General features: G+C 43.6%; 1 protein-coding gene across 4 annotated transcripts in view; it reads left to right on the top strand.

Moving 5' to 3' along the window:
- Positions 1–21,468, top strand: part of ntrk3b (neurotrophic tyrosine kinase, receptor, type 3b) — a 151,100-nt gene that overhangs the window by 21,385 nt on the left and 108,247 nt on the right. For all 4 annotated transcript variants that reach the window (XM_078282988.1, XM_071897339.2, XM_071897338.2 and 1 more), the window contains exons 2-3: positions 4,557–4,631; positions 8,329–8,400. In XM_078282988.1, the coding sequence (XP_078139114.1) occupies positions 4,557–4,631; positions 8,329–8,400 (147 nt within the window). The remainder of the gene's footprint in view (positions 1–4,556; positions 4,632–8,328; positions 8,401–21,468) is intronic.

Raw genomic sequence — 21,468 nt, 5'->3', positions numbered from 1 at the left:
GATGCTCACATCCAATTTAGAAGGAGTTAGCTGGTAGGGGTGCGGTGCCTTGCCCAGGGACACTTCAACAGCACAGATGGCTGTAGCTGGGCTGGAATCTGTTACTGTTTAGTTTCAGGGTGTTCTCCTCAAGCACTAAACCACCCTGGCTGCCACCCAGTTCGGTTTGCACATTGATGCTGGTGTTGGAGGCCATTTTCTAAACCTGATTGTCGCCAACAGATGGAGAGTGGCTTTAATTTCATAGGCTTGTACATCAGGAAGAAGGAAGCTGGTGAATCTGCCGGTACAATTTGCTCTGTTAGTATCCTGTTCATTTCCCATGTACTCACCACTCATTAATCAAGTCAAGTCAAGGCAAATTCATTTAGAAAGCACTTTTAGCAAACAGGTTTGTCACAAAGTGCCGTACAGGGAACATATGACCCGAAGGCAGATGAAACGATAGAAACAAGAAAGAACAGAGCTTTGTGTGTGTGTGTGTGTGTGTGTGTGTGTGTGTGTGTGTGTGTGTGTGTGTGTGTGTGTCTATTCGTATTCACTTACATGTCACTGTCTCTCCAGTAATAATATCTCCCCTGGTCTCCTTACTATTGGTTACTTTTAATTTTGACAGTGTAGTAATTTAGACTAATGGAACTGTTTCACTCATTGTAAGTCTGCATCAGTGTCCAGTTAAATGTCTAAAATGTAAACTGTTGGCATCTCCATCAAATAGTGTTGATTTTTTGTACCATTTTGTTTGTGCATCCTCCAAGGATCTCAGAATAACAGAGGACAGAGAGATTGAATGACTCAGTATTACCATAACATCTTTGTTATTCATATTCATCTTTACCACCGCAGTCTAATCCACATACATATTCAATGTGCTGTGGACAATCAGAGGTTTTGAAGAGACAACATGCTCAGGTCTTTAGGGAGGTGTTGCCTGTTTCCTCTGTGCTGTTTGTTGAATGCAGCTTGATGAAAATGGGGAAAGTATTAATTGTATCGCAAAATCCCAAGCAGCGCTGCAAATCAAAACACTTCAGGCCCACATAAATTACATAGGTATCAATTTTTTCATAATCACAATATCATCTCCATATTTTACTGGGATATATGATTTTAGCTCAATATAGACAAAATAATGTCTCAGTGGTGCAAGCCAAGTGTCATATTGTCATGTTTATGATTGCAGAGGCCAAATTCCTGTTCTGTTTTTCTGAGCAGAGAAAAATATTAGTGATGAATACATCAATACATTTTTAGTGCATCAAGTCAGCCAAAACAAGCTTGAATAAAAACAAAAATTGCAGACATCACACAGAAATAAGGTTCATAGAATTTGCTGTCTTTATAATTTGATGGAGATATGCTGGGGAAGTGTAAGCATTTTTTTGACAAATATTTTTTTGTGAGTCTGGAGATCGATTTAAAGCGTTCTTCATTTGATCGTTGTATTTTCCAACTGGCTTTCCAATGTCATTTGACTGAAACCCGACTTAAAGAACTGCCAAACAGCTGCAGTAGCCATCTTTTTAATTTCCCTCACCTCGCCTCAGAGAGGCTGTTTCAAAGTTAGTTCACCCTTGTCGGGGGAGAATAACAGTGTATTTTGCATTCCACAACTGCTAGTGGTGCTGTTCTACACAAGAGTTAAAGGGGCAATAAGTAAGATTTTTACTGCCCCAAAATGACTATGATATATCTGTGGGGAGTTGATAGGGTTGTTGATCAATACCAATGACTCAGCGATTACTTGGCCAGGTGCTGACATTTCTGACTTTCAAAACTCACTTTCTGGCCCGTACTCTGTTTTGAAGTTTGGGAGGGAAAAGAGGGGCGCAGGGTGGGGCCTCTGCCAGAAACCTGTTGATGTTTTTGCAGTTCCTACTGGTCACCAAGAGAGGTCGACAGAAGTCATAGATTACTCAGTGCCCCTTTAATAAATATCAAGCATATGCATGTGATATTTTAATAGAAAACCAGGGGCGGTCTTAACATTAGGCAAAGGTAGGTGTCTGCGAAATTAAACCAGCACAGGACACAAAAATCTCTTTAAGATTTTTTATTCTGAACCAATGATTGATTCTGTAAAATCAGTAGTTAAATAAAATTGGAAGACAGGGTGGTCCTTTCAGTTCTGCTTTTTTAAATAAAACCAGTCTCCAAAAAGTTGAAAACAAAAAGATAAAATCGCCAATGCACAGTCGTTGGATAAAACACAACCTAAAGCACTTGAGACAACTCTAAACTAGTCTTCACACAGCTTTGCAGCCTAATACACTGAATGCACTATAACTGCACTAAATGCACTATGAATGGTACTTAAATGCAGTAAATAACTACTGAAATAAATGAAACACCCCTCTTTTTGTTACAATAAATTATTTCAATCTTGAGTCATGGTCACCCCCCCTAATCAGTCAGGCTATAGTGGGTTATTCAACTTCTAGTGTGATTTTGCTACTTGACTTTAAGCTCATTCTCCTTGCCACTGCACCAGCAGCTGAGAGAGAAATAACACATAAAAAATAAGCAAAGCTACACAAGTGGGGCAGAAGAACAGAAAGGAACAGAGGATGGATTAAAAAGGGAGAGGGTTGGGATTCAGGGGGCCCCGTGCTTCCCTTTGCCCTAGGCCCAAATCACTAAGTACGCCCCTGTAGAACACACAAATAATGTACCATGGTAGTGAATATGATCGGCTCAAACATTTTCAAATACCCCGGTATACGATCATATTGGGATACCGCCCGACACTGTTCCATGGATCCGATCCCAGTGTGAGGGCTTCATTTCCTCTCACCCAGCCCTCCCCTCCTGTCGCTGGGCGTCTGCAGGGAAATCAGCAGCGGCCCGGCAGTGTTGTGCGAAAGCAGAGCATTGCCGGGGCGAGCCGTCGTGTCTGCTAGCGGGTCATATTAGCCGCTCGGCTTTTTGCCTCGAGAATCAGCTGCCTTCAATAACGCTCATCTGAACATCGACAGTGTTGCTCCATCGTTGTGAAGCAGCTCACGGCTGCCAGGCTGTCACAACACACACACATTTACACACAACACACACATTCACCTAGCAGGAGGAGGTGGTCGCCGTTCAGCATGGCCACAGAGACAGTGTGTATGAGTGTGTCTATGAGTGTGTGTGTGTATGTATCTACTGTTTGTGAGTGTCTATGTGTGTGTTTATGCATGTGGGTGTGTATATGTGTGTATGCACTGTATGTATATCTATGTATGTGTGTGTAGTATATGTATGCATGTATGTGTATGTATGCATATGTGTGTCTATGTGTGTATATACTATGTGCATGTGACTATGTATGTACAGTATTTGTGTCTGTGTGTGTGTGTATGTATGAGTGTACCCCTACAGTATGTGTGTCTAGGTATGTATGTTTACATGCATGTGTCTGTTTGTATATATACTGTTATGCATAAGTTTTGAACAGGCAAATCATGAATTTTAGCTGCTCTGGTATTGCCTTTCATAACGTTATGTTGTTTTAATGAGTTAACATCACTAGCAGGCAAGCGCTAATTAGGAAATATTAATCAAACATAAACAAACAAACTCAATAAAATTACTTTCAAGCTTACCGTAGACCCCAATGATGGAAGTAATTGTTCTCCAAGCATCGTTTTTGAGACGTTTATTCCTTCAGTCTTTCAAATAAAAGTTGTACAGAACTGGGAAGCTTTAGCTGTAATCAACTTTTCGTTCATTTTGGAACTATTGTTCATGAAACAAAATCACATCGGTAAGGAAATAAGGAAACGTAAATCGGATTGGCTGTTGACAGCCGATGACTGCAAAAAGCTCAGCTGTTTCCTTGGTTACCCAGCTCTATAGGAAATAAATAGACTTCTGCTGACTTGTTGATCATGTTGCTCGCAGTCTGAAGACACAGTGGATTAAAGACATTGATTTGACGTGATATTTGGGATGACCATGCCACCGAATACACAAGTGTCTTTCAGCTTTTAATCATAATTTCCTCTTTCCAAAACAAAGCAATAAAGCCTTCACCATGTCCTCAGTTGCATCTCCTCATTTCCCCAGCTTAATTGAAGCCTGTGTGCCCTCTGCGTTGCCCATTTCACTGCTGTTTCATAACCACAACAAACAAATCATTTACAAATGCTCTCTTACCTTAAAGCTAATTTGGAGGCGCTGGCTCCGGTGCTTTTATCCCGCGACACTGAACTCTGCAGCTCTCCCTGGGAGTCTGCTAGTCTTAGTAGAAGTAAAGTCATCTGCAGCATTTATTTAGTCTGTCTCCCACCCTCCTCCTCTTCCCCTCACATAGATTAAGCTTCAGAAGCAGCCTCTTGGCAATTAAATCTATCAGAGGGCAACAGAGAGCGCTCTGTCAGAACTGTTCCAATAATTGCAATTTAAATGAATATGGATTCAAGAACTTTGACAACACGCAGCCAGTTATTTTGCAACTTGGGACTGAAAAAAAAACGACTGCTCCCCCCCTGCTATGCCCCCTGCTTTGTTTTCCCCCTGTCTCCACAGATGAATAAGAACCCCTCATTTACAATTCTCTTTCTTTCTGCTTGCAGACACATAGAGAACTGGACGGGACTGCAGACTCTGAGAGACGTCGATATGGAGCTGTACACTGGACTACAGCGACTGTGAGTGTTGATACTGTCATCTGATGTGGAGGGACGGGAGATACTTCACTGAATTTCAGTCTTACTGCGGTGCGGATCTGGAGAGGGACAGTGTAACCTGTATTCCTGCTAATCCCTATTTTCCATAAGGCCCGCCTGCCCGCTACAGAGAGGCAAATGGGTTTCTCCTGGAGAGGAGAGCGGTGATTCAGCTCGGAGCATAAGTGGCTGCAGCTGTTGCATCACCGGCGCGGCATCGGGATTTAATGTCCGATACTCCTCCGAACGCGACACAATCCCGGCTAATTCTCTGAGGAGATGACAAGGTGTTAGTCGGGTTGCGCAGAGAGAAGAGGGAGTGAAGGGTGTGTTACTGATCCTAACACAAGCTGATCTTTAAACAAGCTTTTAATTCTCGACAGTCACACGCCGGTGGAACATCCCCCTCGCTTTGCTCAGCCACTGATCAAATAATGCTAAAAAGCAGCAGGGAAAATTGAATTAGGGGCCCCTGCTGTAGCCTTGTGATTTTTTTTTCTCGTCTCTTCCCTTCTTAAAGCAATGTTACGCTCCTTTCCTGCTTTGCTACCCGCACTATGAGGCCACATCCTCTACATCCCCCACCACTCCTCTCTCCACCCTCCGCCTCCTCACCCCCTCTTCCTCCTCCTTTTTTTTCCCTCCACCCTCAGAGAACCATATTCCCCTTCGCCCTCCGAAGTCAGAGCCGGCCTCTCACCTGATCTCCTTGATCCCTCATCAGGGAGGCCAAGTGCAATATCTCCGCCGCTAAATTAGCATTTTTCTCATTACCACCACCTCTCTCTTGCTGTCTTGTCTGGGGACGGGCGGCTCCTCCCTGGCCGGGAAGTCGGGCCCCGGCTCCCCCAGCCCTCCCAGCCCTCCCAGGAAAAAGGTTGTTACCTTGCGTGGCGCTCTCCAGCCAAATTTCTAATTTCTTTCTCTGACTGACCGAGCTACATTTACATACTTTACATACTGACGGAGCCATGGCCACCTGTGTTAACTCTCTCCCTGGGGCTGTTAGCGGTGCGGAGGCCTGAGGGCATAATTACTGCAGGAGAGCTGCTGGACAGCTACAGCACCTAGTTTTAGATTTCACCCGGTTCATCTTTTCATGGTGAATAAAGATGAAATAAGTCATTGGCTTATTCAGATATGTTATGTATTAGCACAAAAATATGTTCCAAAATAAGGAGATGGCACTAAAACACATTCAGTAATTTGGTTTTTCTCATATCTACAGTAGATCACAATATAATATCTTCACATTTTAAGTTACAGGTGCACAGATGTTATTACTGTTGTTATCACGCTCATATAATTGAATTAATTTCCAAAACTGTATACATGCATTTTGGATTAAAAAAACAACAAGCGCCACCCTGATGTTCATCATTCAATAATCATACAAACCGATTCATGGTTAAGACCCTTAAATACAAGACCGCCATTTGGTGGGATTTTGTCCTAAGAAACCCATCTGATCAGATTTTTTTTTTTTATTCTTGGAGCTCATCATTCCCTATCATATAATGGATCAAGTCTTGAAAAAAAAATTTTTTTTTTTCAACCAAGGACATAAGCAATCTACTATCCTTTAAAAACCACTATAATTTGTTTTAATTTTGTACTACGATTCATTTTAGAGTAGATGACATTTTGCAAAACACTTGTATTCAGAGACAAGAGGATAGAGAGCACTTCTATTGGGTTTGCCAAGGGAGTTCCAAGGCATGTCCTTCAGGCAGAAATGTAAAAAGCCTTAATTTCATGGCTAGTTTAAAATAACATATTGAAACCAACTGTATTTCCTTTGACTGTTACTCTTTATTTACCAAATAGGTTTAAATCCACATCCATCCTGCACAATCTGTCTCAGTCCAGGTTGAATTGATGCCTTCCCAGAGGGACTCAAGCTGTGATCAGTTTTTACAATGGTTTAGATGAGGGCATCGCAAACTTTTTCATATTCAAGACCCCAAAATAGATAAACATTTGAACACAGAACCCCTTTTTGGTTAGATTTTGTCCTAAGGAACCCCATCTGAGAAGACTGTTGTTGTTAGATGTGATTTAGTATGAAATCGTCATTAATAGGTAGGGTGTTAACCTGATTACAACATTCATCTTGGTACATCATTGTGCTAACTTCTAGGAGTGAAATAACAATGAAATTAAACGGTTCCTCATTTTGCTGGGGACCCCCTGGAAGCTTCTAGAGGACCCCAGAAAGCCACTCAAGGACCCCTGGAGGACCCGAAGCCCCACTTTGAGAACCAGTGGGTTGGGTAATGAAACGCCACATCCCAGTCAGATACCATAGAGAAGTGATCAGACCTAGAACGTAATTGGCACCAACAGCTGCGTATAATCAGCACACTGTGTTATGAGGCGCTCACTGATGATGTCAATGACTTCTTTGGGGAGAGACATCTGTGATTACAAGATTAGAAGTCATTACCATTGTAGCCAAGCACAGTGGTTCCCAAACTGGGGCACAGGGAATCCCAGGGGGCCTTGAGTGGATTCCAGGGGGTCCCCGGCAAAATGAGGATTAGCTTAATTTCACAGTTACTTCACTCCCTGCAAGTTAACACAATGAGGGAATGTATAAGAATGCTGATCGGAGGTTTCACTGTCTTGTACAGTAGAGACAGAAAACAAAAGTGTTGTTGTTTTCTGGGACAAACCCTTTGCCAAAGGTTTTGTCTGTGGTCCAAGGCATCTCTGCTTTGGGTCCTTGACATGAAGAAGTTTTGGAACTAGTGTTATCCCAATAACTGAAAGTTCAATCCGACTTCAATGCCACTGCGAAAGATTGAATCCAACATTGATACTTTCACCAGATGCGCTCTGCAAGCTGAAAGTCCATTTGAGTGTCACCTTATAGAGGGCGTACACGTGTGGATTGGAATAGTTAAAGAGAGGAGAGGGATTAGAATAGACAGAGCAGCAGTCTGGCTCCTGGCAGCGGACTGCAGCAGTCAGCACAAAATTCAACCGAGTTAAACAGCTGAAAACATGACAACAGCATCAAACAGTCCACCTGGTCTTGAACTGAATCCCAGTCCACCTGAACTGGTTGACGAAACGGGTGCCAGGAGTGAAATTCATGATTATGCGCATTTAAAATTGGTTTAGCTTCAGTTTATTTGCACATACAGACAAATGATAAAACACTTAGGCCCTGATTTACTGAAGCCTTTCATGGGTGCAAAAACTTTTAGCATGTGCCAAACCTATGACATAACTCCTGATTGGTCAAGCAAATTATTTTGCACCTATCACAAGTGTTCGTGCTGACTTTGAACATTACAAAGGTTTTTGTACCCACTAAAGGTTTTAGTAAATCTGGGCCTTAAAAATAGAGAAGACAAAACGTAAAACAAACTGAGACAATAAGAAAATAATCAAGATGAGGAACAGAGAGGTCAACTAGTCAACTGAAACCAAATTACATCAAAACTCAACAAATTGCACCAAGGATAAGTAAGGGAAACGAGAAAACATTAAAACAGCCCTGATGCAGTTAAATGATCATAGTATCATAGGGAAAGTAAGATTGTGTGCGTGTGTTAGGAAACGGAAAAAAGACAAAATGGCTTTGTTGTGGTCGTTTGGTGACAGTTACATGTACATGTAACTGTCACCATGTTACATGTTACATGTGTATTCTACCGTTTCTCTGTTTCAGAACCATCATGAACTGCAACCTGAGGGTGATCCAGGCCCGGGTCTTCGCTCAGAACCAACACCTCCGCTACATGTGAGTAAACACTGCCTCTCTGACAGCTCCACTTTCTGTTTCAAGGCGGCTGTGACCCCGCACGCCGCCGCGTTCACCGCTGTGGGGTTTCTATCTGTCGCCTGCACTGACTTCACAGCGTTTAGTATGATTCGCAGTATTTTGATGTAGTGTTTGATAGGTTGTAGTATATGGCGGCAGACGAGTTAGTGTTGAACTGAAGATGATGCCACTGATAGGGACCGGCCTGGAGAAAATTGTGGCACTGCTATTACTGTCGCAGCAGCCTCACATCTTAAATGAGACATCCATTATTTGCCTCGGATAATTGGATTCCTATCTGCCCCGGTTCTTTGTGCTTCGGTAGAGCAACATACCGAAGACGCACTTCCATTTAGTCTGCACTCGCCGAACTGACAATTTGTCCAGGAGGCCAAGTATCAGAGAGCGGGGGGGAAGAGCAAAGTAATTTCTTTAACAAAGGCTGATGTGTCACTATATGACAGCCTGTTATTCCCCAATTTTAGTTAGAGTAAACACGCCGAGGAACTCAGTCACAGTCTTTTACCTGAACACACTATCATTTGCAATTTTCAGTTGTCGGCTGAGATGTAGTTTGGTCTCTCTTTTCTAGTGTGGGTGACTGCTGTTGGGCTTGACTGTTGACTGTCTGCACCTTGCACTGTGTGTGTGTGTATGTGTGTGTGTGTGGTAGACCCCTCTGCGTGTGTGTGTGTGTGTGTGTGTGTGTGTGTGAGCAGGGAGAGAAGTCCCTATGGGAGTACTAAAGAATGGGTATTCTTTTTTTTTTTGTCTGAAAATTATATCTTATATCTTAGGGGCATAAAGCGAACTCATTATCAGATTTGTGTTGACTTTCAAGTAGATTCTTTTGTGCATAGGAAATCTGAGTGTGGTGTTCACATTTCTGTGTGTGTGTGTGTGTGTGTGTGTGTGTGTGTGTGTGTACGCCTCTTTAAAAAGGGGGTGTTGCTTGAATCCTTGCCTAGCGAGGTGATTGGCTGAGCTAATGGAGCTCATCAACATTTAATGAGTGGAATGAAAGTTATTAAAATCCTCCCTTTACTTTAATTGTCTCTCCAGCAGATGGACTTGCTAATGCAGGACCATGTTGGAAGACAACAAATAAAAGATGTCCTCTTCCTCCCTGACAAAACAAAAGAAAACGGCCAATTACAGTCCAGTGGTGGGGTGTTCAAATTATAAGGGCAAGAAAGAAGAGGAAGAGGCGATGATGTAACACTCACCAGTACAAACAAAAATTAATTATGTTTCCAGAAAAGCCTTAATTTATGCTTTACCCCCTTAAAAGATTCTATTCTCATATAACTTAAATCAGTTTGATACTAGTCACGATAATGTATCCTCTGCATTTCACATCATAAAAGATTTATGTCTGGCTGAACAGTGAACAGTAAACCCTATGCTGTAGGGATGGGACGATATGTCAAAATTCAATATATCGCAATAAGAAAATGTGACAATACGTATTGTGGGGCAGAAAAATGAATCGCGATATTAGCTCCATTTTATTCTGCTGTAGTTTCCCATCACAATGTCACAAGCTCTCCATCCAAATTATATTATTTGCACTTTGTAATGGCATTTTTAAATTGTGGTTCTATTCTAGGAAGCCAATGCCATTTCTAGAAAGATTTATGACATGATTCTGCAGTCATACTTTGTTGTCACTGAACTTTTATTTATTACATCGTAGCGTGGTTGTATTGAATCATATTGTGAGTTAAGCACATCATCCCATCCCTACTATTCTGCAAATGAAAAAGTGGATAAAGTGAGCTCAGGTGGGTTTACCCTCCACTACATCCTGGCCTTTCACTCCTCCAACATGGAGGCATTTGCATGGTAACCAGTGGAAACCCCTGTCCAAACAGTCCATGACAAGCCTCTATTGTGGACTCGTTTATGCAGGCAGATGGTTGCTAGGTGACGAGGAGGATGATGATGTCAAACAAGATTAATTATTATGTCTAACCCTAATCCTCAGAAGACCGGCCTCATTGATGTCTGTGTCGGGCAGGTCTACTGAAAGCCCGGCCCGTCAGAGACCCAACTGGTGCCTCCTTTGTGGGGAGAACTGAAGCCAATCCCTTCATCACAGGTTCAGACCACCACAGGCTAAATCAAACAGATTAAAGATCTCTTTATCCCAACCTGATCACTGCAATTAACACTCCACCCCAATTACAACCCCCCCTCCCCCCACTTCCCCGGTCATTCTCCTGCTCTTTGTTTGATCAAATGTGTCACGTGTGCTTCTGTTGAGTATGTATGGTGCTGCATGCCTTGACTCGACGATGACACCCAATGCCTTCATGGAGGGGTGAGAAGGGCAGAGCTCCCTGCGCCCTGGATGCTTTAGGTAATACTGTAATCTGCAACATTTTCATATAAATAGATGTCCATTACTGATTAATATGACGCTATGGTGAGTCAATCTGTGGCCAGTTCATGAAAGCTTTTACATGTGCTGTTCTAAACACCTGCTGTCTGGTAGGTATCTCAGTGTAAAATCAACACAGGAATGACTGCCTGCCACCAAAGCTGTCGCCAAAATAAAAAAAACAAACAAAAACGATCAACAATAATCTCGAGGATTACCACTTTAACAGGGAGTGCTGTTAATATGAAACCCACATCTTAAGTGTAAATCCTTCCTAGCTCGGGCTTTTGTATATATATATATATCTTATGTTGAAATGCTACTTCCCTAGCTTCTTAATTTGTGTTTTTATGCCTTGTATTTGTTTATGCTGCATATAAGCCGACCGGCAAGCTCTATCCCAAAATAATATCAACCTGTTTCATAAGGAATAGAAATAGAATAGAAATGACACAGCCTTGGCTGCATTTTATATCCCTTTTTGTAGCCTTGTTTATTTTCATACTGGCTCTCGTCAAAGCATCAGTGTTGTCATTATTAGGTGACCTTGATCGGCCAACTGTATTTTTATTGTAGCCCGTAATAACAAGCCTGTTTATATCTGAGCCTGAGAGAGTCCTCGATTCTGATTGGCCAGACATTACAGCAGTAGTTACAGGGTGGCTCAGAGATTAGTGTTGTAACCAGAAGGTCGCAGGTTCAATCCATGCAACAGCCAGTGTGTCCATCAACAAGCAAATCCTTGAGAAAGACACTGAACCTCGAACTCTTTGGCAAGGCAGTCCAGATGTGAGTATCAGCTGAATGACTCAGATGGAAATTTAACACGTGCTAGGCAATACCAAGCTCCAAACTGTGATTAACTCTCCAATATTAAATTTGTTTAGCATACATTTTAATGAGACACCTCTCTGACACAAATATTTGATCACTGCTCTGAATTAATGTTCTGGCGAGGTGCAAACAGGAAATCAACATCAACCTCTTATAGTATTTACATTTTAAGCATCTCACTGACGCCTTTATCTAGAGTGATTTATAATGAGTGTAACAGCAGGATGAGCTTCAGTTCCTAGAAAAACAACATTACAAGCAACCAGTAGTGAGGAGATCAAGGGTCAGAGGTCACAGCACCCAGACAATGGATGGAAAAAAATCTGTGACCCCAAAATGGATTATAGAGAAGTCCTGGGGGAAGATATGTATATATCAAGTCCATTCTTTACATCACTGCCTCTTCCCTATATTCAGTAGGTCATATCTGAAATGCAGGGGAAGGTTTTATTACAACTACAATATTGCAGGAGGCAGTCTTTGTTTTATATTACATTGCATGCTCTGACTTGGTTAACCTACAGTTATACGTAAGTTGAGGATTTTATGCAGCTGAGTCTAGCCTGGCTGGTTAACAATAATTTTCAGTGAATATGGATGCACTGTGTGGGCTTCCTAAATAAAGCATCACTGCTCCGGTGGCCCGGGCCAGGTGGACGGTTTGGATGTAATCAACTAATTTGAGTGTAATTGAGGAGGTGTAAGGTCTAATTAAAGTGGTTGTTTATCACTTCTGACAACTATTAGCTGTGTTCTCTCTCTCTCTCTCTCTCTCTCTCTCTCTCTCTCTCTCTCTCTCTCTCTCTCTCTCTCTCTATCTCTCTCTCTCTCTCTCTCTCTCTCCCTGTCTCTCTCTCTGGATCCCTCACCCAGTTCAGTACAGTTAAATTAAGAAAATGCTTTACTGACACAACTGGAAAGAAATCTATGTTGCTAAAGCAACAAAAATCAATAAATACCACTGTTAACAGTAATAATACCATAATAAACATTCAGTAACAATTCAGTTCAAATCAGTTCAAGTCTCCCATTGCATTAATTATAATATTTGACATTTACATTTCTTCCATATCAGATGACATTTAATGACAAGCATTGCTGCTTCATTTATAGTATTTAAAGTGGTAATCCATGACTTATTTTTTTTGTCTCCATCTTTGCCACTAAGTGCTCATTGCTGTGGTGTTTCTGCACTGCTCTTCCCAGAGATCACCTGTCAATCAAACAGTGTGTCCAGTACTGTGGCGTCTTTTTTCTTGGATTTTCTGTTGATGCAGTTTGAGTTTCTGTAGGTGGCGCTCTTTTCTTTGTCTGTTCAGCCATGGTGGCTTTCACTGCTCATGCTAACTACCCAGTTCTTCTTCTTCTATTTATCCCAAACAAACCTGAAATGTAAAACACATCACTTCCTGTATAGCAGAGGATTTCTCCATAGAAAGACCTACCAGACACTGGGGCACCAATCAGCAATAGTATCAAAATTGACTTTTATTTACACGAAAATGTTGCCAGTTACTACCCTAACTTTTCTCCTAGTAGTACCTGAAGCTTTTGTTGTTGTCTGTGTCTGTCAGTAGCTGCAATGTTGGAGTCTTTCCACTGATGTCTGGTGGCTCCAGGTCCCTGCTGTCTTTGTAGTGTTTACAGGAGAGCAGAGAATGACTCAAGTATCTCTGCTGATTGGCAATGGGAGCATTGCTTGCTCTTTCTCTCTGTCACTGTCTCTGTCTCTCTTTCTCTCTCTCTGTCTCTCTCTCTCACCCGTGTTTGAATATCAGCATCTGCTGCAGTGCCCCCCCCCCCCCCCCCCCCCCCTCACCCCCACCCCCACCCCTACCCCTTTACCCACCACACGACAGACAAAGCAGAGGTTGAAGAGGGAGATGTGCACACAGCGAGGGGGTGAGAGGTGTGCATTGATGCTAAATAATTGAAAGGAAACTTTAGCTTATCTGGGTTAGATCTGCACATTGTTATTACAGTGGTGCCGGAGCTGAATGTGACAGCCAAAGTGCAATTTTGCTGCTATGGAAACCTTCCCAGCCTCCAGATGTACCGGCCCACAAGTTCAGCTCAGGATCTCCTCTGTAGTGGCGGGCGGGTGAAATTTTTTAAAAAAAAATTACATTTCCAACCCTGACAGTAAAGTTGACTCATGGATAGAAGGATAATAAGAATCAATGTGAGGCTGAGAGTAGCATCTTAAATATGTTTTGATTTTGTTTTCCTCTGCTTTGACATCTAAAGTGGTCAAAGATTCAATTTTCATTATAGCTGCAGCCTCAGACGGTTTCGTATCGATATTTACACAACGGGCTGTTTCTAGCAACAATGGCCATAAGAATTGTTACACTAGATCAGCCATTGTTGTGGTAAGATAATATCAGCTGGTCTTCTTATGGCAGGCATCAAAGACAGAAAGGAGAGAAAGTAATGAGGCAGACAGGGATGATGATGAGGTGAGAATGTAGTATTCATCATCATCAAATATTGGAGCTGTGTGTTCAACTTGCTTCTCATCATAGGTCTCAAAATTTGCAAATATATCCCCCGAACTAAAAAGACAATTTAGTTTAATATATGTTATTTACAACTGCATTGGATGATGTTTACAGTTAGAATTACTTCGAATTTTTTAAGGAAATATAGACAATTAAAGCTACAAATTCATTTTGATTTGGGTTATGGTATTGGATTGTATTTAGAGTTTTATTGATATAGTTATTGCTGTAGAAGTGTATTATTGCTGTAGTGATTTATTCTACAGGGGTGAATTCTTTTACCTCAGCATGGCGAAGGGACTGGACTGGATTAGCGTCATTATTATTAAATCATTATTGTTTATTGCTCATTGTAGTCTGCTCTGTTTTGCTCTCTCACTTGCTCACAAGCCACAAGCTACTGTGGAGCAGTGATGACGTTACCTCACTCAGCAGGTGGAGTTGACACACCATTTAAAAATGGTTATACAACACTGGAAGGTGTCCCAGCGGTAGGAAATGGAGCTCACCCACCCAGGCTTTGGGTTATGACATAGTTGTGTATCTGTGCGTGCGTCCACAGACGTTTTACTGTGTCGGAGTGCTGGCCAGCAGTAGTAATTTTATTTTATGTGTCCCATGTTGATAGATAGTAGAATGTGGGAATGTCTCTGATTAGACTTCAAACTGATAACCTCTTATCTAGGATTTTTGGTCAACCAGGCACTTCCCATTCTCTCTACTTCACTCATTGATTGTGTGTAATGTAAAATTGGATAACAATAAATTGCAACCTTTCTGATAAAAATAGTGTATTATTTTATATAACATCCAGTTTGAATTCAACATATTGTTCAGCAATGTACCATACAGTCTAAGAGCAAATGTTCATAGCTTAAAATTAAATTTGACTGGACTTGATTTGACCTTACGCTTGACTTGGCTTGGCTTGCTTGGTTGGGACTATGGACTTGCTTGTGACTTGGACCTTATGACTTGTTGCTGACTTATGACTCGAGGAAGGGAGACTTGGTCCCATCTCTGATTAATACATTAAAACAACAGCCAACTGCTGGAGACCCATTGGTGTAATTTCAACACCGTCCTGTTGGCCTGCTCTCCGTCCAGCCTCCCTTTGATCCCTCCATGTGTCTGGGTACAAACACCCAGCGCTCATGCTACGCCACCGCGGCCTTCATCTCACACACATTTACCCCCCGCACAAAGCGGCCGATGGAAATGAACTCCGTCAACAAAAGCACCGCAAACAAGGTCCCGGGCTTTCAACTCATTTGCGCCGGCGCCGGGTCCCTTTTTCCATTTGATGCCGCTGGTCGGCCGGGCGTCGCGCGTCCTGCTTGTCCTCGCCTGTGTCAAATTAAAGGTCAGCGTCTGGATGGTGAGGCGACTCTTCTCTTTATTCCCGTGCAGCCAAGGGAGAGGCCCAATAAATCTGGAGGGAACGTTGTCACCAGGGAGTCGGAAAGGTCACTCCCCACAGGGAGAAGGAAGTGGAGAGACTCTCTCTCATTAAATCTTCCCGCCTACGTGTTTTTTTATTTTTTTTTTTATTCCAAAATGTCACTTTCACACTTGGGTCAGCCGGCTGGCTGGCCTGAGACCGCCTTTAATTAGAAGTCTGATTATTCTCTGTTTACTCAGCCGAGGCTTTTAAACCCTCTACTTCCTCTTCAGCATTCCTTTAAAATATACCTCCTTCTCCTCCTCCTTGTCTTTTTGAAAGAGTTACTTCTTTGGGTCTTGAGGTATTAACACTGAGCCGACGCTGACTGGGAAATGAAGCAGTTGCCCGGGTGACACCTGCGACGTCAGTGGAGTTCCGCCCGCCACTTTTATAGGCACATAAAAATAGAGAGGTGATCTCCAAGGTGTAAATGAATGCTAAGCCCTGTGTGATATACTGTGAGTGTCAAGCATCTGACATTCACATCGTAGGCGGTTAGCTGACGCTCTTATCCAGAGCGACTTGTAATGAGTGAGAAGGTAGAGCTCAGTGTATCGCTTGAGGTCGTCTCAAAAGAACACATAGTTGTTGATGGACACATTAGCTGTTGCAGGGTTTGAACCTGTGACCGTTCATTCATCCCAGGCACCCTGACTAGTGTGGGCAGACGAGTTGTCAAGTGTATGTTTAACTTCTCCATTTAACCGGCCTCAAAGCGAAGAAAAACAGGTTTATCTGTGTCAAGTAAGTGTTAGTCAGATATTCTCTGATGACTAATGCACCATTTTAGCTGGAATATATCTATGCTGAGTGATATATACAAAACTGAGGCGGCAGTAGCCTAATAGTTAGAGAATTGAACTTGTAACCGGTTTGGAGAGTTGCCAGTTTTAATCCCAGACTGGCTGGTGAAATTTGTGAGGGTAGAAGTGAACGAGACAGACTGCAATTGCTTCATTAGAGCTGCTCAGTGGCCAACAGGGGAAGACTGTGGTTGTACTGGGCAGCTCCCAGTGTGAATGTATGTAACAGTGTGACTGTGAAGCAGGGTGTTGCTAAAAAAAGAGCAGATAGTGCTGTGCAGATCTTTCCTGGTTTAAATAAAGATTTAAAATAGATTGCTGCACCAGTAAAATACTGCGATAGAGCCTTTATGCAAGCATATTTGATATTACTGGTGGTGTTGGAATCTGTCATTGGGAATCTTGGAATCTTTACTTTCATTAAAGGCTGCAGATGTGAACAAAGCCTCGCTGTGCCAGTTAATGGTAAAACACCTCTACAGGTGCAGGTGTAGAGAGTTTAAAGCATTAAGGCGAACTGAAGTTTAGTTTTGACAATTTAAACAGTTGATCTTGTTTCATAGATGTCAGACATAAACATCTTTCACCAGACAGTAATTAAAATTTCTGGTGTAAAAATCACTCGCTGTTATTTATTAATATAACAGTATCTGCCAACAAAGGGAATTTTATGGAACAGAGGAAATTAAAGGTTGTGTTTTTGGATATAGTTCCTGTCAAAGAAAAAATCTCTCCTCCACTAAAACATTTCTGTCTCTCAGTTTGGAGATTATAGCAATGTACAATATGTTGAATTAAATATTCGACTCCGTTAAGAAATGAATCCGGCAACGTGGGCACTCGTAGATGTTTTGCTACTGTGGGAGTCAACGCATGACATTTTGATCCTTTGAGAAATGCATAACGGCTGTTTCTCTCTCCTTATCCTGTCCTTGCTCAATTTAGCATTGCTCTGGAGGAGGAGGAGCTCCTCCTACACCGAGGCTGTAGCCTTTGGAGACCAAAACCGTTCATTCCAGTGAGCTCTGCAGCAAAGGAGGTTTCATTTATAATCAGATGATACATAAGAAGTGATTAATTAGAATGAATGCCATATACGAGTACGCATGGCATGGCAGAATCCATCCTTGTACCCACAGTGATTCAGCTGAGATCACACTCTCACAGCTCTTGCCCACTGAGCACTGTGTGGGCGCTATCTGCTTTCCGAGTGTGTTAAATTGGAAGTTGGCGTTGCTCTGTGGGTAAAGGTTGCGTAGACCTGATTTCCTCCCACGGGTCAGCCTGCCGCACCGCAGCCATGCGGCTGTGGGAGATAGCTGGTGAGGGAGGGGTGAAGGGTACTTCAGGATCTCCCTCTAATGATAGACTTGATAGTAGACCGCCCCCGTCGCTTTACAAAACCTCACCACCCACAATGCACCACATGAAATCACTCTTGTGTGTGGGATACGGACCATCGGTTGTGTTGTTACTGCGCCTGCTGCTGCGTTGGTACAGTAGGTGAACCAAACTGGACTTTGCTACAGCACGGCTTTCTAGTTGGCTGTTTTAGAGTAGGGGTAATGGATTTTTCCAACACGGCAAAAAAAAAAAAAAAAAGACTTTGCGATGAAAAAGCTGCAACTCAACAACAGAGAAAAGCAGATTAGTCGCGGCAGTTAAACAGGGCATATAGCAAGGCATATTTCCCAGACGTGGAGGTTTGGGAGAGCAAACAAGCAGTTCAAATTGAATCAGCACATTCATAAATTCATACCGAGTTCAAATTTACATTCCGTCCTCATTCGCGGGCGCTTGGATGTGCGCGTGGCTAATCTCACTGTAAACACAAACAGGGAGGCTTGCCACCCTCTGATACTGGTGTCACGGAGCATGCTATCTGCCGGCTGTGTGGACCGCGGGGAGAAATGCTCCACTGCTCGCCAGCCGGCTATCTGCCACGGCCTGGCCACCGGGACTCTCACCGGCAGTGAATGGAGGGTGTCAGCCCGTGCTCTGGGCCTATACTGGCCCTGTTTATCTATAGAATGAGCTCTGTGGCTAGCCAGACCCTCGTGAATAGATTGCACCGAGCCCAGATAGGGTGCTGCTGAAGGAGTGCAGCTTAGAATGCAACATGTAGATAAGTGACTCTGCTGTGCTGTTCTATAGAGAGGCTGGCCAAACACACACATGATGAGACTTGATACCAGCAGGTCTTAAGCATCCATGTTAGCCCTCGTCCATCGCTACAAGGTCTTGGATGCTAACGTTGTGCAGAAAGGCTGCTTTTGGTGCGCATTTGCCTCCAGTTTGCCTCCTGTTTTCTTTATTTTGTGTTTCAACATAGCCTATAACACAATACAGGTGTTGTCATTGACATATCTTTCTCTTTCTCTTGTCAGACGACAGCACAACTATAAAAAAGTGATTTGTTCGAGGGTCACAAAATGCTAACAGCGCAGAAATTACCGTTAGCCAGTTAGCAAGCGGAAGTACGTGTAGCCATGTTTGTGAAAAGGGTCTATCATACAATTTGTTCCAAAAAAAACCACTCACAGATGTAGCCATTGTAGAAGTCCCACATTTTAATGCATTCATGTTGAACTACTGTGGTTTTGTTCCGCCCCCCTAAGGGGAATTGTTTGAAAACATTCTTGCTCTCTTTTTTTTAGCCATTTAAGATTACAAGAAATGGTCTGGCAGCTAGTCATTTACGAGACGCAAGAGTTTTGTGTTATGATCACACTTCGGTTCTTCTGTGTAACATTCAGGAGATAACTATGTGTTGTACAAATGCAGAATAGATGCAGGGTAAATGCATGAAGGATTTCTACAATGGCTTCGACTGGAAGACACAATGGTTGTCCTTTTTAAGGCTGAGTTATTGAATAGGAGGAAGCTGTCAGTGTGTGTGTGTGCGTGTTACTCAGAGCCGCTTTGGGGTCTTAATTACTTTCCTTGCTTCACTCAGTCAATGTCCTGGCAAAATGATGTGGGAGTGATGCATGGCTATGAAAATGCCTTGGCATATTGTGCATGAATATGGTGCAATAATGCTTCGTTTATGAAGTGCTGTCCCCTCTGACAGCCGGCCGTTGTGCACTGAATCCGTCTTTGATACGAGATAGCGAGATGGGGAGAATGTGAGGCAGACACTGAAAGAAGAACTGTGGTCAAAAGACAGGGGAGAGAGAGAGAGAGAGAGAGAGAGAGAGAGAGAGAGAGAGAGAGAGAGACCGGCTCAAAGGCCTGAAAACAGAGATGGAGGAAAGAGAGACAGAATGAGAAAGGGAAAGGAATTAGGTGTGAAAGAAGACAGAACGAGAGAGAAAGAGATGGAGAATGAGAGAAACTGTGAGACAGATAACAAGAGAGGGAGAAAGAGAGAAATTAGGCGTGAAAGCGCTTGCTAAGGGAGAGGGAGGCCTTCACCTAGAGGCCCGGGCTCAAAGACTCAGAGTGGCCAGGCTGTGCAGGCGATCTTTACATCTCCGATCATAGCGGTCTAACAGAGCCTAATGCTTTATGACGGCAGCGCTGGCTCCGAGACGGCAGTGGATGGTTGTGGGTAGCGGGGGGGGGGGGAGGGAGGCGTCGGGATAATGGCTTCAGTTACTCTGCGGTACAGGACATCCAGTCTCGAGGGACTCCGTGTCAACCGGCGTGACACCGGCCTCCGGATCGATAGCGTCTGCGACACTGAGCTTTCTCCCGCCGCCTCCGGTTCAAACCTCCCACCGACGGTTCACCGCGCCCACACCTCGCCGGCTCCGCTCTCCCCCCGCGCGTCGCTTTTGAACTCTCGAGTGTTCGACAACCGGAGGAAGATAAAAAAAAAAAAGATGATCGAGACAAGACAACATATTCTTTACCTGAATTGACACGGCAAACCAAAAATAGCTGCTTTCATCTCAGTAAAGCGTTGCCGTTAGCCGCGTGCGGGAGCGCGTCTGCGGAGCTCCGTCCTCTTAACCGAGATGCTGGAGTGCTTTCAAGTTGCTCATGTTGGAAGGATGGGGGGAGTGAGGGGTCGGAGGTGGGGGTCGAACGCACACCGTCATCACGCTGCGTAAGCTAGTTGGCTGGCATGTCTGCGGCTGAAGCTAAAAGGGGGAACGGCAGCGGCAGCCAGCTCCCGCAGGCCAGATGAGGCGTTCCTGAGGCGGGCGTATCGGCCTGGCCTCCCCTCACCTCTCTTCCATCTCTCCATTCCTCCATCCTCCCCCCTAACTCCACAACCCGCGCGCTGACAGACAGTTGTCTGGCTGAGGCCTGACATTCGGTGTACACGGCGCCAAGCCCTCCGACACGGGCGCCGTCAATCAAACGACACGGGCGAGGAACCTCCAGATGTGTTTGGACAAGAGGATGAGGATTTCAGCCGCGCAGATTGCTGTTTACCGTGCCGCGGGGGAGAGGCCCGGGCCGTCTCCCCCCGGCCCGCTGGCTCTGCCGCTCTGCCGCTGGCCTCTGGACGGAGCCTCCGGCCCCGCACACACCGCTGCTGTGTGATGCTGTGTGCTGCTGTGCGATTGTGGCAGTGGGCTGATTTCTCTGTGACAGAGACGGATAGAGGAGACCGACTTTGATAATGTGAAAAAGGAAAGAGTTTTTTTTTTTTTTCAGGGAGGCCAATAAGATGGCTGTCTGTGGAGCGGTGAGGTTACAGTCTGGCTCCAATTCCACGTTTTTCTGTTCTGGAAGATTGGCAGCATCGTCGATTTCAGCTTTAATGACACGTTAAAATGAATTCTATTTAATTTAACATGCCTGATGTGGTTTAAAATATTCAACGTGTTCATATAAGATGCAAAATATGCAGTAAAGTAATTTTGTTCCCAAAATTTTTGAGATTTATAATCGTGATTGTCAAGCAATCGTCAAGATTATTGTTTTAGCCATAATCATGCAGTCATAAAGTCGTTCTTGTACTAAAGGCATGGCAGCGTAACACATCAGTTTGCACTGTGATTTTTCTCTTTGTTTAATATTGATTCGTATGTGTTCATATCTAATTATCACAATGAAATTTCAGTGCCGATCAAGTGAAGCGTCCCCTCAAAGCCAGCGGAGTGTGTATAGATTATTGAGATGCCT

Source organism: Centroberyx gerrardi, chromosome 1 (assembly GCF_048128805.1).
Source record: "Centroberyx gerrardi isolate f3 chromosome 1, fCenGer3.hap1.cur.20231027, whole genome shotgun sequence".
Lineage (NCBI taxonomy): Eukaryota > Metazoa > Chordata > Actinopteri > Beryciformes > Berycidae > Centroberyx > Centroberyx gerrardi.
The sequence above is the reverse complement of the archived record's forward strand: the minus strand, read 5'-3'. Positions and strand labels throughout refer to the sequence as shown.